The sequence below is a fragment of the Lates calcarifer genome, linkage group LG15, assembly GCF_001640805.2.
Source record: "Lates calcarifer isolate ASB-BC8 linkage group LG15, TLL_Latcal_v3, whole genome shotgun sequence".
NCBI lineage: Eukaryota > Metazoa > Chordata > Actinopteri > Centropomidae > Lates > Lates calcarifer.
This window is the reverse complement of record NC_066847.1, coordinates 26,599,923-26,618,773: the sequence shown is the minus strand read 5'-3', so window position 1 is coordinate 26,618,773 and position 18,851 is coordinate 26,599,923. Positions and strand designations below refer to the sequence as shown.

Below are 18,851 nucleotides of genomic sequence, written 5' to 3'. Positions count from 1 at the left end.
CCAAGGAATGGAGAGATGTGCAGATATGAGGCTTAGGGAGAGGGATGGAGAAAAAGGAGATGAGACAGATGGTGATGCTGAGCGAGCAGGGTTGATGGAGAGGGCGGAGAGAGACAGAGAGAGAGAGTGAGAGTGAGGGAGAGAGCAAGAGAGAGAGACATAGTAAAGTCAAAAAGGAGAGAGTCTGCTTCATGAGCATTCTGGCTAAATGTTTGCCTGCTGTTCGCTGAAGTGAAGCATAACTTAAGCAGCCGTGAATATTCATGAAATTTAGTTTGTGAGTGTGCGTGTGTGTATGTCCTTGCGTACTCTGTAATTAGCATCTATAGATTTCCTGATTAGAATTCATTTTTTAACCTTTTCTGACCTTTGATGAAAATTTGCCAGTGCTGTCAGGTCACATCCTACACTAGGGTGCTGCTGTAACATGTTGCTGTGCTGAAATCAATAGGCCTACATTGCTCTGCATACAGACGGTGAGAGGAATACTGCTGGGATTAAGACCTTACTCTTCTCACGCAGCCTGAGTTGCATCTACATCTCAAATGATAAGGCCACCAACTTCCCATTTAAAATAATACTGCACACAGGGTGGCCTAGTTTTTAGAGAGCCAATCCCTTATCCAGACGTCCAGGGTTCAAGATGTTGGCATGTATCCCAACCTGATAAAATGTCCTAGAGCAAGACAGTTAATCCCCACAAGCTATGATATTGTTTTCTTTGGCTGGCTGTGTTTTCAAAGAGTTTCCTTGAAAGGAGAAAGAGAACAGGGTGATTTTCTATATGGGGGTATATATCAATATCAAGTATACAGTCAGTAATGAATCATTGTAATAGAGTATTAGTAATATATTTTTGTGGGGAAGACACCATTTTTATTAGTAGCAGCTAATGTTTTTGGCTATTATGTTTCCAGAGTACGATCTTGAACCCTGTCAGGACCCTGGGACACCTCGTTTCGGCTGGCACACAGGCTCCAGGTTTGGAATCGGTGATTCGCTAGCGTTCTACTGCAATACAGGCTATCGTCTACAGGGGGCAAAGGAAATTATATGCTTGGGAGGTGGCCGCCGTATGTGGAGTGCCCCTCTGCCAAGGTGTGTGGGTACGTGGTCAGCTGCTTTTATTCTGTTTTTCTCTTTGTTTATATATGTGTGTTGCAGAATTTACTCTGTTAGCCAGTGTCAGGTTTTAAATGTATTTGACACAGATACAAACTTGTTATGAGATATCTAAGAGCTAAGTGGAATTTGATTTACTTAAGTAGACTGCAATTAAAGGTCAGATCTGTGATTAATACTGATGTGAGCTGAGAGTTTAAAACTATCCTTGGAGATCTCTACTGAAGGATGCTCCAACTACCAGTGCCCCATCTTACCTAGATTATCTGCACTTTTTTCAGAGCTGACTCCAGATTACTAGCCATTTCATAGTAGAGGCATTGTGTACTCTGAACTAGTCCTATCGTGCCTTTTGATGGAGTGCCTAATGTGGTTTTGCACAACCCTGCCTCTGATAGTTTAGCCTTGTGTTAGAAATGAACTGCTATGATGACATGAATTTTACGAATAGGAAAATGTTTATCTAGGGCATATGGTGACATATTTTAATTGGTTATGAGTTTTGAATTAGGCATGCTCTTGTTTTAAAAGGAAAACAAGTAAATAATTTAAAGTTAATAAATAAATTAAAAGTTGCGTTGAATAGAATGTATTGATGTCGATTAACTTGTTGATTCAAAACAATTACTTTTGGTCAGTATTCCTCTAGTGTTTTATATTGGCATGATAATGATTTTACACTGATCATTTAATAATCTACACAACATTTTAGCAATGTGTCAGTGCCAGCTGATAATGATTATTACAATACTAAATGAATAAGAGGGAGGGACACTTGGATGAGTCAGTAATAAGGATCATCCAAATAAAACCTCTGATTTATACCTTTATCTCCTCAGTAATGTGCCAATGAATCTGTTATATAATGTCTATTAACTCTAGTGTATTTATTTTACTTCACATCTAGTACAGATTAAGAACTGTTTTCGTGATTGTTGGTTAACTGATTGATTATGTCTATTGTTTGTGTTTCCTTGCAGCGGAGTGTGGATCAACAGTCTCCAACAACGAGGGAGTTCTTTTGTCACCAAACTATCCAATAAACTATGACAACAGCCACGAATGTGTGTATAGCATTCAGGTCCAAAAAGGCAAAGGCATCAACATCACTGCCAGCACCTTTCAGCTAGCACAAGGTGACATCCTCAAGGTAAAGACACAATGCAGTCACACCTCTTTGTTGACAGGAAATAGCTAATCAATAAATACGTTTAGGGCTTGGGTTAAGAACTAAGTCAAACCAATTTGTGTCATTTTTTTTATATTAGTTGTTAAGTATATAAGGCAGGTCCTGGTACTTCTTATTATGTATGACATAGGAAACTAGAAAAAGGATTTTCTGGAAAGCACCAGACAAAATGGAGAATTGTTTTGCCTTGGAAGTCAGAGCAAAGGTCAGACAACAGCAGCAACAACAACAGCAGCATCCCTTTGGGAAGGGAAGGATTCATTTCTTTGCTCAAGGGCATTTTAACAGTTTTTGTAAGCAACACGGATGTGATGCAAATTACTATGTAGTCCCCTCTTCACAGCTGGAATGCACTCTTTTTGGGATGCAGATGTCTTGTCTAATGCTTCAATTAAAGACATTGTAACCTACTATCTGTGTTTTTGGTAAAGGGGTTGTGTAGACTGTAATCTCTTGTACTTCGTCATTTTGTGAACATCTGAAATAAGGAAACACATGCTTAGAGAGCTAAATTGACTTGAAGAAATGGGAAAACAAAACAACCTTGTATTTCATTTCTTGTTATTTCACAGATGTCAATCAGGGAAGATTGTGTACACTGCTGGAAATTCGTACTTGCGGATATAAAAGAAAGCTTCTTAAACAAATAATTTCCATTAGGTGCATGGATCAAAACTGGTCCGTGATTAAAAAAAAAAAAAAACAAAAACAAAAAATGGAAAGCTCAGAAATGCAATTATGTTGTGCAAAAATCCACAAAACTGAGAAAAACCGTGCAAGTACTCTCCTTTTTGCTTGGTGATTGCACTGATTTGAACTCTTGTTGACTTTTACTATTTGAATATTGAAGAACATTTAATATTTTATTTACTGCTATTCAGTCAAAGCATTGAAGTATCAAATCAATAGAAGGAATTATGACGTCTCTAATTTTCACATCTCATTTAGGACATTGGTTTTGCAATAGCGGTGCCATATAAAACAGGATATAGAGTACTAATAGCCTCTTTTTAATTGTTGCTCTCTTTCTTCAGTATTAATATTTAATTCTTAATATTATTATTAGACTTTATTGTCTGCAGTACATCCTTTATAAGCAGCAAAACACTACATCTAGTCTCTCTCTGTCTCTGATCAGGTGTTTGATGGTAAGGACGGTGCAGCCCCACTCCTTGGCACCTACACAGGCACGGTGATGCAAGATCTGTCCCTTACCAGCACTTCGAACTACATGTGGCTTGAATTTTACTCTGACCAGGAGGTGACGGCAGCGGGGTTCCGGCTCATATACCACAGTAAGTCACATTTCATTTCCCTGGGGGAGGAGGGCCCTAAAGCTTTTCCAAATAAGTGAATTTAGCCTCACTTCAGGAGCCAGGCTTTTCAAGTAGCAGAATTTAAAAGAAAATTTTAATTGACCCTCACCCTGCTTCACTGTGTCTTTCACTGTAAGGGTATCCATTAAACACAGCATGGTGTTTCTGCTCCATTCCTGCAGGAAAATTAGCTTTTTTCTTTACTCCTTTCCTCCTCCTTTCCTCCTTCCTCCTTTTTCTTCCCCTGCCTTCTCCTGTGTGATTCCCTTTTCCTGTTGCTCCCCACTCGTGAATTAGCTTCTTAGTCAATTAGCTTCTATGCCTGCCCTACTGTACATTGTTAAAACAGGTGAATTATTGTTGGGATTATTTGAAATCACTGCGTTTGAGTGTATTTCTATGTGAATGCACTGTTGACAGTGTGTGCCTCTACACGTGTTAGTGTGTGAGTGCATTGAAAGTTTGGGTCATTGCTGTAAGTAGGCCAGTAATAGATGGGTTTTGTTTCTCCCCCAATTGGCTTGCTGACTGTATATTTTTGCTAACTGTTTCTAATTTATTACTGTGACGAGAGAATGTTTTGGTGACACTGCATTTTGCAGTCCAATTTAAAGTGTTTATGTGTTTCACCTGCAGTTGTGCTCTCTGAATTTTTTTTTTATGCCAGTGGGTTTTCTATGGTAGAACTCAACATAGTAGGAAAGGCACCAGGCCAAATGCTGTATTGACTTGAGTAGTATAAAAGCAGTTTCTAGCTAACTTGCAGGTACTACACTAATTCAAGAAATTTTTGTCTGTGATAATTACACCAAACGTGCAGTCTTTATTGTATTGGAACCATAAAGTTGTTCAAATAAACTGTTACTCATCAACTGTTAGAGGTTAAGGTTGGAGGACAGAGGTGCAAAAATAATAATACTAAAATGTACAGTAATCTGAAATGTGTACTTATTTACCGCAACTAAATAAATGCCAGTAGCATCTAAATGCAACTACAGTTAGTCCAGAAGAAATTATAGTTTAATTATAAGCTGCCTTTTGAGTTGCAAAATTACCCATAATTAAGTATTACATAATTGGATTTCATTTCTGATTTTTCCAGGGATGTGCACAAGGTAAGTAAGAATGTAAGGTAGCACCCTTTATACACCTCAAAGTGCAGTCTTTACTTGGTCTTTTCAACCAGAAGGTGGGGTATGGGCAACTTAAATCTTGTTTCAACATGAAATCTGATCATGTTTTCATGACTCTTCCACCAAAAGTGCAAAGGTAATTTTCTAAATGTGAGGAGCAACTGCTGGAGATTTATACTGGGCATGACACTTGTTATAGTACCATAACATCTGGCATGGGCATGGACCTCGCTGTGAGAAGAGATCATAAATCAGCACTGCTGGGTTTATGTGCGGCTACTATTGCTGCATAGCAGAACACTTACATTTAGTACCTGAAAGAGAGCATTGCATCCAAAGGCCATGGTCAAGTTCAAACATGGTGAACTTAAGAGTTATTGCAACATTTTCTTGTTTGCTACTTGTTTATTTTATGTCTTTTGTAATACCCCAAGTGTCACAAGTGGATGGGCTGTTTCTCAATTGTGGTAAATGTCCAGACTCAATTGAACATTTAATTGTGAACATCTAATTGTGCTCTCTGTCCATATGTAATCTTTTACTGCCAAGTAATATAATGGCACTGTAAGCCCAGTTCTCTTTGTGCTCAACTGGACATTGAGCAACTGGACCTTTTTACAATATAGATGGATGGGAATGAGGTGCTGGTTTACAGAATGGCTGCTTTCTAGTCGACTTGGTTTTAAATGCTGACTCACAGCTCTGACTTTGTATGCCTTCCTTATGTCATTCTTCAACTCACATTCCTCTTTATCTTCCTCTCCTTTTCCCAATCTTACTTGTCCAGGCTTTGAGCTTTCCCACTGTGATGATCCAGGTGTGCCACAGTTCGGCTTCAAAGTCAGTGACCAGGGTCACTTTGCTGGAAGTGCCATCACGTTCGGCTGTGATCAAGGTTACACCCTGCACGGCAGCGGCATACTCAAGTGCATGACTGGGGAGAGAAGAGCATGGGACAACCACCTCCCGTCATGTATAGGTAATCCTTTCTGCCTATGTCCATATACTATTTTTGGACCTAGATGTTCTGTCCATCTGTCTCTTTCCTTCTGTTGTAGCAAATATTAGTATTCAGGCCAGGTGCACTGTCAGCATTCTTCAGCTAGGTGTTAATACCAAGGATTTATTCCTACATGATTTCTACTTAATTGAACAGTGTTGAGGGAAAATACACTGCTTGTCACTGTGTAAGAGAATATAAACAGCTCTGATGTAGTATTTTGAATCATTGATCTCTCTTTGTGTTGTCGATGAAAAATGTGGCGTATAAAGCCATTAAGAACACTATATTGAAGCAAAGTGAATCACTCTTGAGCTTTCACTGTGTTGCTCTGTTTCTGTTTAATTCATAGGCTGTTTAATTTAGGTATTTTAATCCACAAAGTGGTTTGTCAGTATTTTTCCAGAAGTAAAGACATAATTATCACAGTACTCATCAGATTGAGTCATGGACATAATGTACAGTCTTGTCTGTACTTTCATATTCAGAACATGCTGAGACAGAGAAATGATAAAGCTATTACCTGCACACTGCTATAGTCTGGAAGGTGTTGTGAAGCGGTGTCTGTTTCTTGATGTCTAGCAGTGATGGATTAGGGTAAAAAATGATTTATAAATTCTGGACGTGTGCAGAATTGCACTCTAAATGCCACTGTGTCCTGCTGCCTTTTTCAATGAAACATGTATTTATTCCCTTTTTGGTAAAAAGGCTGTGGTCTTGCATTGTGACATTTTCAATAAAAAGAAACGAACAAACAAACAAAAAATAGTCTATTGATTAACTGTTTAACAGTGCTAGATCACTGAATGGTCAATATTAATAGTGAGTTGTATCTGCAAGCTGAATGTGAAATGGGATTTCTAGCCATTTCTCCAGGGCCACATCCTGGCTTCTGTCAAGGACTTTTACATTTGCTTGGTGTTATGATACTGATTAAATCCTACCACTGTGGCAATCTAATGCAATTTTCCTATTAATTAAGTGCTGTTTGTTCTGTAATATAGATAGCAAGATGATAACCAGGGGAGAGACAACATAGATTAGATGATAAGATATTCCTTCAGTCATTAATATTTGTAACAGTGTCCTCCCTGCAGTCCAAGGCCCAGCCTATATATTCTCCGGACACAGTCTTTTTACCTTTAATTAATGACATCATTAGGAAGCATACTTAGAGACAAAACAAGTTTTGCATCTGTGAGTATGTCTGGTCAGGCAGGAAGTCCTTGTTGCAGTCCTATTACCTGTTAGCAGAAATAGAATTTAATTGAATTGTTCATTTTCAGCAGAGCTTAAACTGTTGTTCATTAGTCCTCATTGTAGGCTCTGAGCTTCAGTGAGCTTGGACACTGACAGTATTTTTTCTGTGTTTGGTTTCATCACATGCACATTTTCTTGTGTGTGCATGTGTCTGCATTTCCTGTTGTGAGTTTGCATATTTGGAGGTCTTAATGCATTTTGTACTAATTTGTGTGTGTATTCAGCGGAGTGTGGTGGCAGTTTCAAGGGTGAGTCTACAGGGCGTATCCTCTCTCCTGGGTATCCCTTCCCCTATGACAACAACCTGAGGTGCACCTGGACAATTGAGGTCAACTCTGGCAACATTGTCAGGTAACTCAAGTTACTACTTACATGGTCATACAATATCTGTACATTTATGTATATAGAGCATATATTAAAAATAGTTTTTTCTTTGTATAACTCTAAACCATTTAGAACATTTTAGAAAATCATTATAATTTAGAATATTTTAATTCAAATGTGCAGTTATTTATTTAAACTTGCATACTGTATTGAACATCATTACTCATAAAATATAGTGGTGAGGGAAAAACATATAGTTGGGCCTTAAATTATCAGTCTGCTAAAGAACCAAATATATTAGAAAGAATTTAAAATCAACACTCAGTGGGTTTGTGTGGTAAAATGAAGGGGAATTTGATTGACGTTATCAAGAGACTGCAATTTATAGAGAGGGAATTTGCCTAGAACAGAGCTGATGGAAGTTGATTTAAATACATCTTGAATAAACTTATAAGGTCATTCTAACTTGACCTGACTTCAAAAGAATTAAAGATAAAAACAACCTAAAAATATTTTCATGAGATGTTGTAAAGTTCAGTCAAACATAAACAGTTAAACATGGAAAATTCTTCTCCTAAAGCTAGATGTCATCAAGTGAAACAGCCTGCAGCCACAACCATTAACAATGATTGGGAGAGGGACTTTGTAGACACTGACAGCACCCAGGGGAATTTTCCCCGGACATGGAAGCATTTTTTTGGGGGGGGGGGGAGCCTCTAGTATTACTGTGAAATAAAACCCATTTGGGCTTAGAGGTCGAAGTAAACATGGTATGATTTCATAAAGTCAGCCACACACTCTTTTTCAGAGGAGCTGCTTCAGGCCATCTCTTGATGAGATTGCAGATAAGTCTCTGCTGTTGTATTTCTAACTTTGGCAGAAATTGATTGATGATACCAAATCTTAACTGGAATGCCCAAAAGCATGGGGACACTGTTCCTAGATAGAGCTCTACTTTGAACTCAGTTTAATCTTGCCAAGTTCAGCACCCATGTTGCTTCTTGGGAACATTTGTTTTTGTTGTGCTAAGCATGCAAAATTGTTCAAGTGAGCACAGCCAGTATAATTCAGCTAAACATCAGTTAGTCACAGCACAGAAAAATGTGTTATTAACTGCCCAGCTAAATTTGAATGGTTAAAAAAAATCTGCAGTTTACAAAATGGGGTTTCAAAATCATGATGAACTGAGGCACTCGCTCTGCTCTGAGACGTAGGGGACGTGTGAAACCACACCCACTTGAACAGCGCAGCACAGTGACCGTTAGCTCCCTGTTAGCATCCTGCTAGTACCCTGTTAACACTACTAACTGAACAATGGATACTAGTAGCCTAGTTGCACAGCTGTTCATATTTGAGCCAGCAGAGCCAGAGTCAAGTGTGGAGCCTGAGGACAATTTCTTATTGATTTGGAATGTGTAGAAATTAAATTTTTATTGATCAAATGGCATTGAAAGACAGGTGTCATGGACTCAAGAAAAAAAATCTGCACAGTTTATACAGTCATATTATTGACGTTTATTAATATAGGAAAACAAAGTATAATGATGTCACACTAATAATAAACTAATTATGTGCTAGTAATAAAAAATGTGTTATTATGGCAGCAAGTGTGTTACTGCCTTACTCTAACCAGTTTGATCCCTCATTTTCAAGAGAATACACACACACACACACACACACACACACACACACACAGAGAGAGAGACAGACAGTGAGAAATGTTTGCAGGAGGATGAAGGCCAGGGAGAGAGATGGTCGGTTCGGCTCTGTTCAAAAATGACATTATCAGTGATAACCCGTTGTCTCAGATGCTAGATTGTAAAACTAGCCGGGGTGAAATGGTCACTGACGGAGATGGGTGTTGATGGTGTTTTTCAGCTCTCCATCAGTGTGGCTCTGTACAAAATTAATCCACCTCTTCTTAATGTCTTTGAGAATTTAAATAAGACAATGATGGAGCTGTTCTGCAAACTCTAGCATCCAGGGAAGATGCATTTGCAGGACGACTGCTCAGCTAGCTTGCTAAACCTATAATACCTTGCAGTTGAGTGGGAGAAACACTGATGCTAATGCAGCGCTAATACTTCTAGTGGTTACAGTGTTACTTTAAATTGACTGAACTGAATTGAATCAAAGTAACAATATCCTGTGTTCATCTCTCCCAGTCTGCAGTTTCTTGCCTTTGACACAGAGGCATCCCATGACATCCTGAAGGTGTGGGACGGGCCTCCTGAGAATGAAATGTCTCTGAAGGAGGTCAGCGGTTCGCTGCTGCCAGAGGGGATCCACTCCACTCTCAACATCGTCACCATTCAGTTTGAGACTGACTTTTACATCACCAAGTCTGGATTTGCCATTGACTTCTCGAGTGAGTATTTCTGACCAAGAAATTGATCTACTGTATGTGTATACCGTCCTTTGTTTGCTCTTAGTGAGAGTTGCTCTTAAGAGTTGAAAAAGATCAGGTTTATTACCCAGTTTATATGTAAATGTCAATATAATATAAAATAGAATTGACAATTAATACACAAATAAAATAGCTTTTCTTTTTTTACAGTATAACTGTATTTGATTTGTTTTTTTTTTTGACTGCCACCTAGTATGGCAGAGAATACGTTTACAGATTTTCATCACATTAGATTTGACATCACAGTGCATGCTGAGCATGTAAGTTAACAAGTTATCAAGCTGAATAATAGTAGTTTTTGATTTTGTCATCTCCTTATGTCATGTGAATGTCACACCTTTTTATGTAATTTTTTAATTTGTTTTGAGTAGCAGTCTAAGTATTTACTGCCACGTATTTGACATTTCACTGTGCAGTCTCCTGTGCTATAATGGTTCTGCAGTCTACATGTTACGCTGATGAGAAGCTTCAAAGTTAAGCACCATAGTGTAGCAGTTCCATTACACCACATGTATGCCCTGTATGATGGATCTGTTAATGTTTTCATTCTCTGTAGTATACAGTCATGGCATCCTTTATGTAGAAGTCATTGACATGATTCACTGCATGTATTTGAAGCTGGAATCAATTCTGGAGAGGCATACTGTGCTTAAATACTTTGACTGGTCTTAACAACTGAAAGGATCATGATTGCAACTGACTGCTGGACTGCCCCAGTGGTTTTCACTAAAAATAACAGTAAAATTTATTCATATTATTAGTTTAAATTTCATGTAAATGTGGAAATGTCTTTAAAAGCTACAAAACCAAAGTGAATAATGTTGAATTTGGTTGAACATTTTTGAAATTTCTGCAGACCTTCTTCGATGAGTGACAGTGTTGTGTAATGGTAATGGTAATTCTGGGGATAAAGTAGGTTCAAGTGTCTCTTTATTACTACACAGACCATGATGATCCCTTGTTTCACAGATTTTAAATCTTATTGACTGATTATTTTGCACCTACATTTTGAAATCATATGTGTCATCTATTAATGGAATTATTCTTGACTTTTATTTGTATTTTGTGAAAAAAGCAACAATATAAAACTGCAATATACTTAACTATGTTAACTCTCTATGAGGTCTGTCATGATGGGAATATTTGAAGAATCCATCAGATTTTTACCAGATCATTCTTGTAGCTATGGGCTGCTCCACAGCTGTGGTTTAGGAAAACAGATTAGAAAACACGGCAGGATTTTGACTGATAACAGTTGGTAATCTGCTCAGTGCTGTAACTCTGTTTGAGCTACAGTTTCAGCTTGACAGCTGTCTACCCTGTGATAGGAAACTGTGTGTATGTGTGCTGTCTGTTGTGCTCATTGATTTCTGTACATCGTATGTACATGTACGTTTATGTATATGTGAGTCACATGTGTATATTTGCCCTTCAGGTTCGCTTGCGACAGCCTGCAGAGATCCAGGTATTCCCATGAATGGCAGTCGCAATGGGGAAGGGCGGGAGCCCGGTGACTCTGTGACCTTCTCTTGTGATCCGGGATATGAATTGCAGGGCGAGAGCAGAATCACCTGCATCCAAGTGGAAAATAGATACTACTGGCAACCCAGCCCTCCAAGCTGCATTGGTGAGAGAGAAGGGGAGATAGTGTGAGTTAGAGAGAGAAGGTGGGATGTGTGGATGAGATAGAGAGAGGTTTGAGAGAAATTGAGAGGGAGAGCAGGAAGTGTTGGGCATCACAGTGAAAGAGAGATGGTGAGAGGAAGAGGGAGAAACTGATTTTTCAGTTTTTCTATTAACTGGCTGCAGTAGAGAGTATAATTCTCCGTTACTGATGTCTTAAAAATATGTTGAGGATAAACAAGACTCTTCAGATATGCTTGAGTTTTTGCCATCCCTACAGAAGTCGACAAATTCATTTCTGTAGCTGGTCAAAGACCGAGTACTCTATAGTCTCCCAACACATTGTTGTAGTAGAGCTTAACGGCTAATTACTTAACAATGCAATTAGAAATAATTACACTAAGTAGGTCCAAAGAAACTTAGATGCTCTTGAGTTGCTGCCAACTGGTCTAACTGGCCAGGGAAGAGCTAAGCATATGTAGGTCTTGTAGTGCAGTTACAAGATTACACAACTCAGCATAATCTAATGCCACCAGAAGCAAGTGTGTTTGAGTCAAAACTTGATGTGCATGTAAGCCTTTTGTGAGGCTTAAAAGAGTTGGTCACAAAGAATATCCTCTGACATGCTGAGGCACCAAAAATGTCATTAAAAAATAATGTAAAATCCCAGTGCAGACATTTCAAAATTCTGTAAGTGATTATTAAATGGCCTTAATATCTCGTTAATTTCATATGTTCCATACAATATCTCCATCTTTGTAGTCCCATTGAGATCCAGGAGTCATGCACTGCAGCAATGAACAGTGAAAAACATTATGAAGGTAATCACATAAAGGAGCAATTAGTTAAATTTAGCCTTTTGTGGCATTTTGATTGTTGAATAGTCAAAAAACACTTAATAACTGGATGTACAACTAAATGAAAGACCCTTTTGTGTATGTGTTGAGTTGACCTGTTGAACACTGAATAAAAAAGGATACACTAGAGATCAGTTGGGGAAAGTTAAGGCAGTAATATCCATTGCCTCAGAAAGTGTCAGAAAAATAGCTCATGTCATCGTAATGTGTTGAAATAATGGTACAGTTGTTCTAATGCCCTGGCTTTGGCCTGTTGTCCCTCTAGTACCTGATGGTTGTTGCTGATAGAGGTCGTCAAAGGTTGTAGAATTTGACTCAGTTATATTTAATGACCTACAAGTGCTCATACGTTACCCGTCTCAAAACTGAATCCAGTGCAGACATTTGCAGCAGAACAAACACATTTAAAGACTTTCTTTGTGATCGCTGTATGCATCTTTCTAATCCACCTTTTCTTCCTTTTTATTCTCTTTCAAGCACCTTGTGGTGGGAATGTGACAGGATCTTCAGGATTTATTCTCTCTCCCAACTACCCACACCCCTATCCACACAGCAAAGACTGTGACTGGCTTATTGCTGTCCACTCTGACTATGTCATCTCCTTGGCTTTTATCAGGTAATGTGAGAGGTTTCTATGTCCACTTTGCCTTGTTTAGTTGCTTTTAGGCAAAACATAAAGCAAAACAACACTAAATGGAATTGAGACAAGCTGTCTATATGACCAGATGAAAAACAAACACATTTTGTCATAGTGGCACTATTTGTATAGGTTATTAAAACAATTATTAATAAAGGAAATCCAAGAATTTCAAGTTTCTACAGAATATGACCTGTGCATCAGATAAAAAATACTGGAGGACAGTGAAAAAACAGTGTTGTCCCTTAAGTACATGGTCCAGTGGCTTACAAGATGAGGCTTTCCCCAAACCTGTGGTACGTTTGTAACCTACCTGAAACAGAATGGAGTCAGTTTTCAGTGGATGCACAGCAGCTTAGGCTATGCTCTGGAATTGCTTGTTTTCTGCAGTGGAACCAGCTATAACATCATAGTATTGAGCAATGTTGGCCATGTGAGTTAAGCAGAGAACCTGTGTTTGAGCCCAGGTGTGTTGGGAGATAGGGGAGAAGCAGCAGTGCCTCTGAAAACACCTAGAATGCAAGGTATTTCTGCTACTTTGCTTTAATGTGGTAAAATACGATTTCTGGATGAATACTGTAAATTGGAGGCAGAAATGTGATATGAGTGCGGCTCATTTCCGCTGAATGATACTGATGATAACCTTTACATTATTAATTGATATATAAGCATGTAGCAGAAAAAACACTGGTGGAACAAACTAACAGATGGGCCTTAGGGCATTTTTCATGGGCAGTCTTCTTTTGACTGTTGAGTATTATTTTTATAGTTGTCCTTCAAAACAAACATCTAATAGAGTTAGCACAATGCTGTTCTCTCTCTTGGGAATGCCAAATGAAAGGATGGAGTTATGATTTTAAATTGGAGTTGCCTTGATCCAACTCAAATGCAATTATCTCCAAGCTATTTACATTTTTGTCATAAACCACGCTCATTATTTTGAAAACAAATGCTCCTCTCTCTCTCTCACTGCGGCATGTGATTTGATATACAGCGCTACAATATGAAACGATCTTTTCACACTGCATTGCCACTGCCGTCTGGGAAGATTTTGTGCCACCGCAGTGTCACAACAATTTAATCTCTTCTCACCTCTTGGGGGAGATATCTTTTTTTATCTCTTTGTCTGGAGATGCAAAACAAATCGCTTGGCATGACTCACTTCTAGCACTGCGGTGCACACTCTCATTTTGAAACCCTAATGCATTCTAAATCTCTCATACAATCTGTACAATCTGGTGGTTAAGACTTTGCAAAATAATAACTGTTTTATCTCTCATTTGTCTGTTTCTTTCACTTGTCACAGCTTCAGTATTGAGCCCAACTATGATTTCTTGTATATCTATGATGGGCCAGACAGCAGCGCTCATCTGATTGGCAGTTTCCAAGACAGTAAACTTCCTGAGAAGATTGAGAGCACTTCCAACTTCATGTACTTGGCATTTCGTAGCGATGGCTCTGTGAGCTACACTGGCTTTCATTTGGAATACAAAGGTATGCTGAAGGCCTGTGCAAGTGGGATTGTAGATGCATTTTCATGTTTTTGTATTACAACACAGAACTTTGTTTGATACATACATAAATTAATTAGAAAATAGTGTCTTTGAAGTATGCAAGAGTACACAATTGCTTTTTCTAATGTTGATACAAGCTGTGAGAATACCCTCTGATTTACTGCTATGCATTAAATCCCCACTGGCAAGATGGCGCCGCACTTGGCTGCCTCAGTGTGTTGGTGCGCGTTGTGTTTTGTTCTTTATCACCGATATACCAAGATAAATTCCTTGTATGTGCAAACTTAAATGGCAATGAAGTCTGATTCTGATTCTGTTTACCATGTTACTTTTTAAAATGCGGTTTTGTAAAAGTACTGTTGTATCTCTGTTTAATTAGAACCCGCTCTTAGATAGTTGTCACTGTTCTAAATCTTTGTGTTTTTTTTGATTGGCAGCAAAACTGCGAGAGGCGTGTTTTGATCCAGGGAATGTGATGAATGGCACCAGAATGGGTACTGACTATAAGCTGGGATCTATGGTGACATTTCATTGTGAGGCTGGCTATCTGCTGCAAGGCTACTCCACTCTGACGTGTGTCATGGGCAACAGCAAGAGACCAGAGTGGGACAGAGCCAAACCAAGCTGTCAAGGTGAAAGGCAACACTCTGACAGTAACAGAAGCCCTGAGTATCAAAGAACTGCACTCCAGCTGTTTGGTCAATATTTCATACTATGTGGTACCAGAATGATGCTGTGTAAAATTTTGTTGAAGTGTGGCACACATTTCTCTCACAGGATACAAGAAAAGTAAAGTTGGAGGAGAGAAGTCTGTATTATAGATGTAGAACACTTGAATCATTGTTAATTTCAACAGGTGTAAACAATTTGAAAAAAATCAAAAACTTGTATAGACTACAGCAGTAGTTTAGCACTTGTGGTGAAATAGACTTTCTATATTAGAAATCTGGTGGGGTGCATATGTTTTTGTGTTTTTTGATGACAGCCCCAACAATTACATTACAATATTATACATCTTTGAGGTGCTCAATAGCTTGAAGTTTCTTAATAATATAACTTTACATGTTACATAGGCTTAATTGTCTTGACTTTTGCTATTTGGAAAAAACTGTCAATTTGAGAATTTTATCAGTTTTCTTACCACTCTCTGCAATACACTCAGAAGCCAAGTATAGTTTCCAGCAGCTGAACCCTCATTCTAATCAGACTAAGTCATTTTCCCTCTAGCACAATAAACAGAGGCTGCAACAAGATCTCCATATGTACATAACATTTCTAATTATCAGTTGACCAATCTATAAATTCAGTAATAATCAATGCAAGCAATAATATTAGCTTGAAACAAATGATTCATGAAGAGAGGCATTATTAATACATTCATGATATGCATAGCCCTGACTTCACAGGAAGTTAGACAACCTTTGTAGTGAAGTAAAGAAAATAGACATTTTTTTTTTTAAATTATAGTTTTTACACTGTATTGAAAAGAACATAATATACCAAGTATTATTGTAGTGTAGGCATTTCATAGAGCTTTGCAGCATAACAGTGATTACAGTGTCAAGGATAGAAGTGAAAAAAGATGTAAGTACCCAGCACTCCTCCCTCTAGTAGCATTACACCATTTTTAATACTCCTCAAAGTATTTAATCGGCCAAGGTTGAATTAGAATTCAGCTCTCATTTTCAGCAGTGGGGAATGGGGGCACCCACCCTCACACCAGGGAGCTATTCATTACTTTAACAGTTGGCACCTGGATAACTTCAGTGAACAGCCCTGGGGGTTATGTGCTTTACTTTAAGGGTCCATCAGCAACTCTCCATTTAGTATTTTCACTTTGAGACCAAATCTTAACTGATGACTTAACTGTCTAAAGGCTAAATCTAATGGCCTCAGCTGCCCCAACATATGGCCAGCTCCTGTTCCTTTACATTGATTAGCAATCAGCTGAAGTTGATGGTATTTCCCAAACAAGCAAAACATTGTTACCTTGAAAAAGTCAGTAACTGTCAGTAAGACTGATTCCTCTTGTATTTGTTTGTTGTTAAAATGGTATTATTGACAGCAGCAATACATAGACATGCTAAAAATTTTACTAGTTGATGTACTCAAATTCAGTAAATGTATTAAAAAGATGCACATTTCAGACCAAGAATTATATCCTAACTGGAGCCAGATGGAATTGATATTACTGACCAATAACAGCTTATAAGAAATACAATATATTGGTTTTGGCATGTACTGAATGTTGTCTGGTAAGGTATGCTGAGGATATGTTACCATTATATTGTTTCTTCAAGACGGAGAATTTCTATATGAATTTTTGAACTCTAAAATGATCTGTTCAGTACATATCCTCACAGTTCTTGAAAACTACATTTAAATGGAGTGGTTGAGCGCTGGTGGTACCATGGAGCAATGTTTTTATGCATGCAACACAATTCACATTAGTGCTGCTGGTTTCACACCATTCAACACTTAGCAGTGATAAAGTGCAAATGAAAATAGCAATGCACCAACAAAGGCAGTGAAGAGGACTGTAATCCAGTAAGCATGGATGTGAACAATGTTTGAACTTTTTTTTAGATATTCAAAAAAGTGGCTTGCAAATCTTTTTGTGGAAGGAAATATATTCAGCATGTTTGCCAAACCTCAAAGATATACACAATGCATTTGGTGACACTTTTAAGGAATTCCTATCAAAAATGTGTTTATAAAAAAAAAATACCTATGGGTGTACATTATCATTATGTTTTATTTTACTCTCGAATATCAATATTGATATACTATTATTGGTATTGGTTGGGCCCATTTTAGCATCTCACTGAATACATTCATTATATCAGATTTAACTCATTGTGCTGGAATGGATGGGTCAAGTTTCTTTATTATATTTATTACAGTCAATATTCTTTAAATATAACTAGATAAAATTCGACAAACATTGAAACCCACTGTTTACATCAAATTACATGAAAATTTTGGTGGTATTTGCATTTTCAAGACAATCTAAGCTCTTTTGAAATTAATACTCATACGCTAACATCTGAGATGGCAGCCACAGTCTCAATATCATCATCCATATGTTTAGATTTAAGTAATAGCTCTTTTTTTGGGTGTGTTATTCCTATCCATCAGTCTTTTACAGAATACAAAATGATAGGTTTTGCAGTGTGCCCACTTCTCCTTAGCACTACACTTACCTGTCAAAATGAAACCATTAAAGCATATCTTGAGAATCCCTTCCTTTCCTTAGTGCTGTTCTCACCTGCTGTAGATTGACAGTTCAGTGAACCCTCCTTCCCACTAGCAGCATTCTCAAATTCCTCACCCTCCATGGCACTATGGCTCTCATTCTGTCTGACAAATCAGCTTGAATTAGAGTTCCACTTACCATCATCACAAGTTTGATTACATGCCTCTTGCTGCTCCAACAACCAAACACAGATAAATTGCTGATCCATCTTTCTACATTAGTGCCTCTACTTGCTTTTGTTCATCCTCGCTGGTGCCGATCAGAGAAACAGCAGTGACATGTACATTGTGTGGGCCACAGGGGGTTCAGAGCAGCTGGTGACAGCTTCCCTCCGACAAATGAGTGTGTGTTTGTTTACAGTCGAGGCTCCCCCACCTGATGGCTCGGTCCATGAGGTCTGAGGCAACTGTGTTAGAGGGCCTCTTGGCAAATTAGGTACATCATTAACAGCTTAAGATTGGACTCTGAGATGTGACGCAGGTGCAGAACAGACCACGGCTTATATTAATGAAGCTTGTCGCCAATTGAATCTTCAGACACTATGATGATAGTGCAAGTATAAGTTTATGAGCTATAAGCATGCAAAGGCTCGTACTTTTCAAAGACAGGTGCTGGCTCGCCCGTTGTGAATGGGGTCTTCTACCTTATTGCAGCTTTAGCTGTATTACTGCTTACTAACTTAAATGGATAGTATTGCTGATGTTCTAATCAATTATGATTGTAAATAATTATTCAGAAACTTCAAAAACAAGAACATCTGGACACATTATGTACACAGTCTGCTGACAGTGTTGAATCTTAAGTTCCTCAAAACATGCTGCTGGCCAATACGGGCTGATTAAAGTCACCGGCATGTGGAACTTTTGTGATTGTGTGTTTTGTTGATTGATGGTGTTTTTCTGTATTTTGAAGGCAAAAAGTACTTTTCCTTCCCAGCTGTTTCCCTTTTGGGTTTTAACCCTGTAAAAACAACTCAGGTTTCCTTTCTGTCTGTTTATAGCTCACTTTCCTTTTGAAAGTATCCCCAAAGCGTCTCTCAAATGTCAAATTATTTTGGTATGTTGGCCAAAGTTATATTTGTCAGCCACTGAAAGTTCAAAGGCAACTTTTCATCTCATTTTATGAAATAATCTGCTTACCTGTGCACTTTTGCCTGTTAAAAAGGATTTGCTGGTTGTATTTTATTGCCTTATTTCCCCAGGTATTCTTAGCT

At 38.3% G+C, this 18,851-nt stretch overlaps 1 protein-coding gene across 2 annotated transcripts in view; it reads left to right on the top strand.

Annotated features, from left to right (window-relative positions):
• The window catches only part of LOC108888711 (CUB and sushi domain-containing protein 3), a 197,833-nt gene that overhangs the window by 77,415 nt on the left and 101,567 nt on the right, over positions 1-18,851 (top strand). For both annotated transcript variants that reach the window (XM_018684823.2, XM_051076168.1), the window contains exons 21-30: positions 918-1,106; positions 2,103-2,272; positions 3,450-3,606; positions 5,548-5,739; positions 7,245-7,371; positions 9,510-9,712; positions 11,187-11,378; positions 12,709-12,847; positions 14,175-14,362; positions 14,820-15,014. In XM_018684823.2, coding sequence (XP_018540339.1) covers positions 918-1,106; positions 2,103-2,272; positions 3,450-3,606; positions 5,548-5,739; positions 7,245-7,371; positions 9,510-9,712; positions 11,187-11,378; positions 12,709-12,847; positions 14,175-14,362; positions 14,820-15,014 — 1,752 coding nt within the window. The remainder of the gene's footprint in view (positions 1-917; positions 1,107-2,102; positions 2,273-3,449; positions 3,607-5,547; positions 5,740-7,244; positions 7,372-9,509; positions 9,713-11,186; positions 11,379-12,708; positions 12,848-14,174; positions 14,363-14,819; positions 15,015-18,851) is intronic.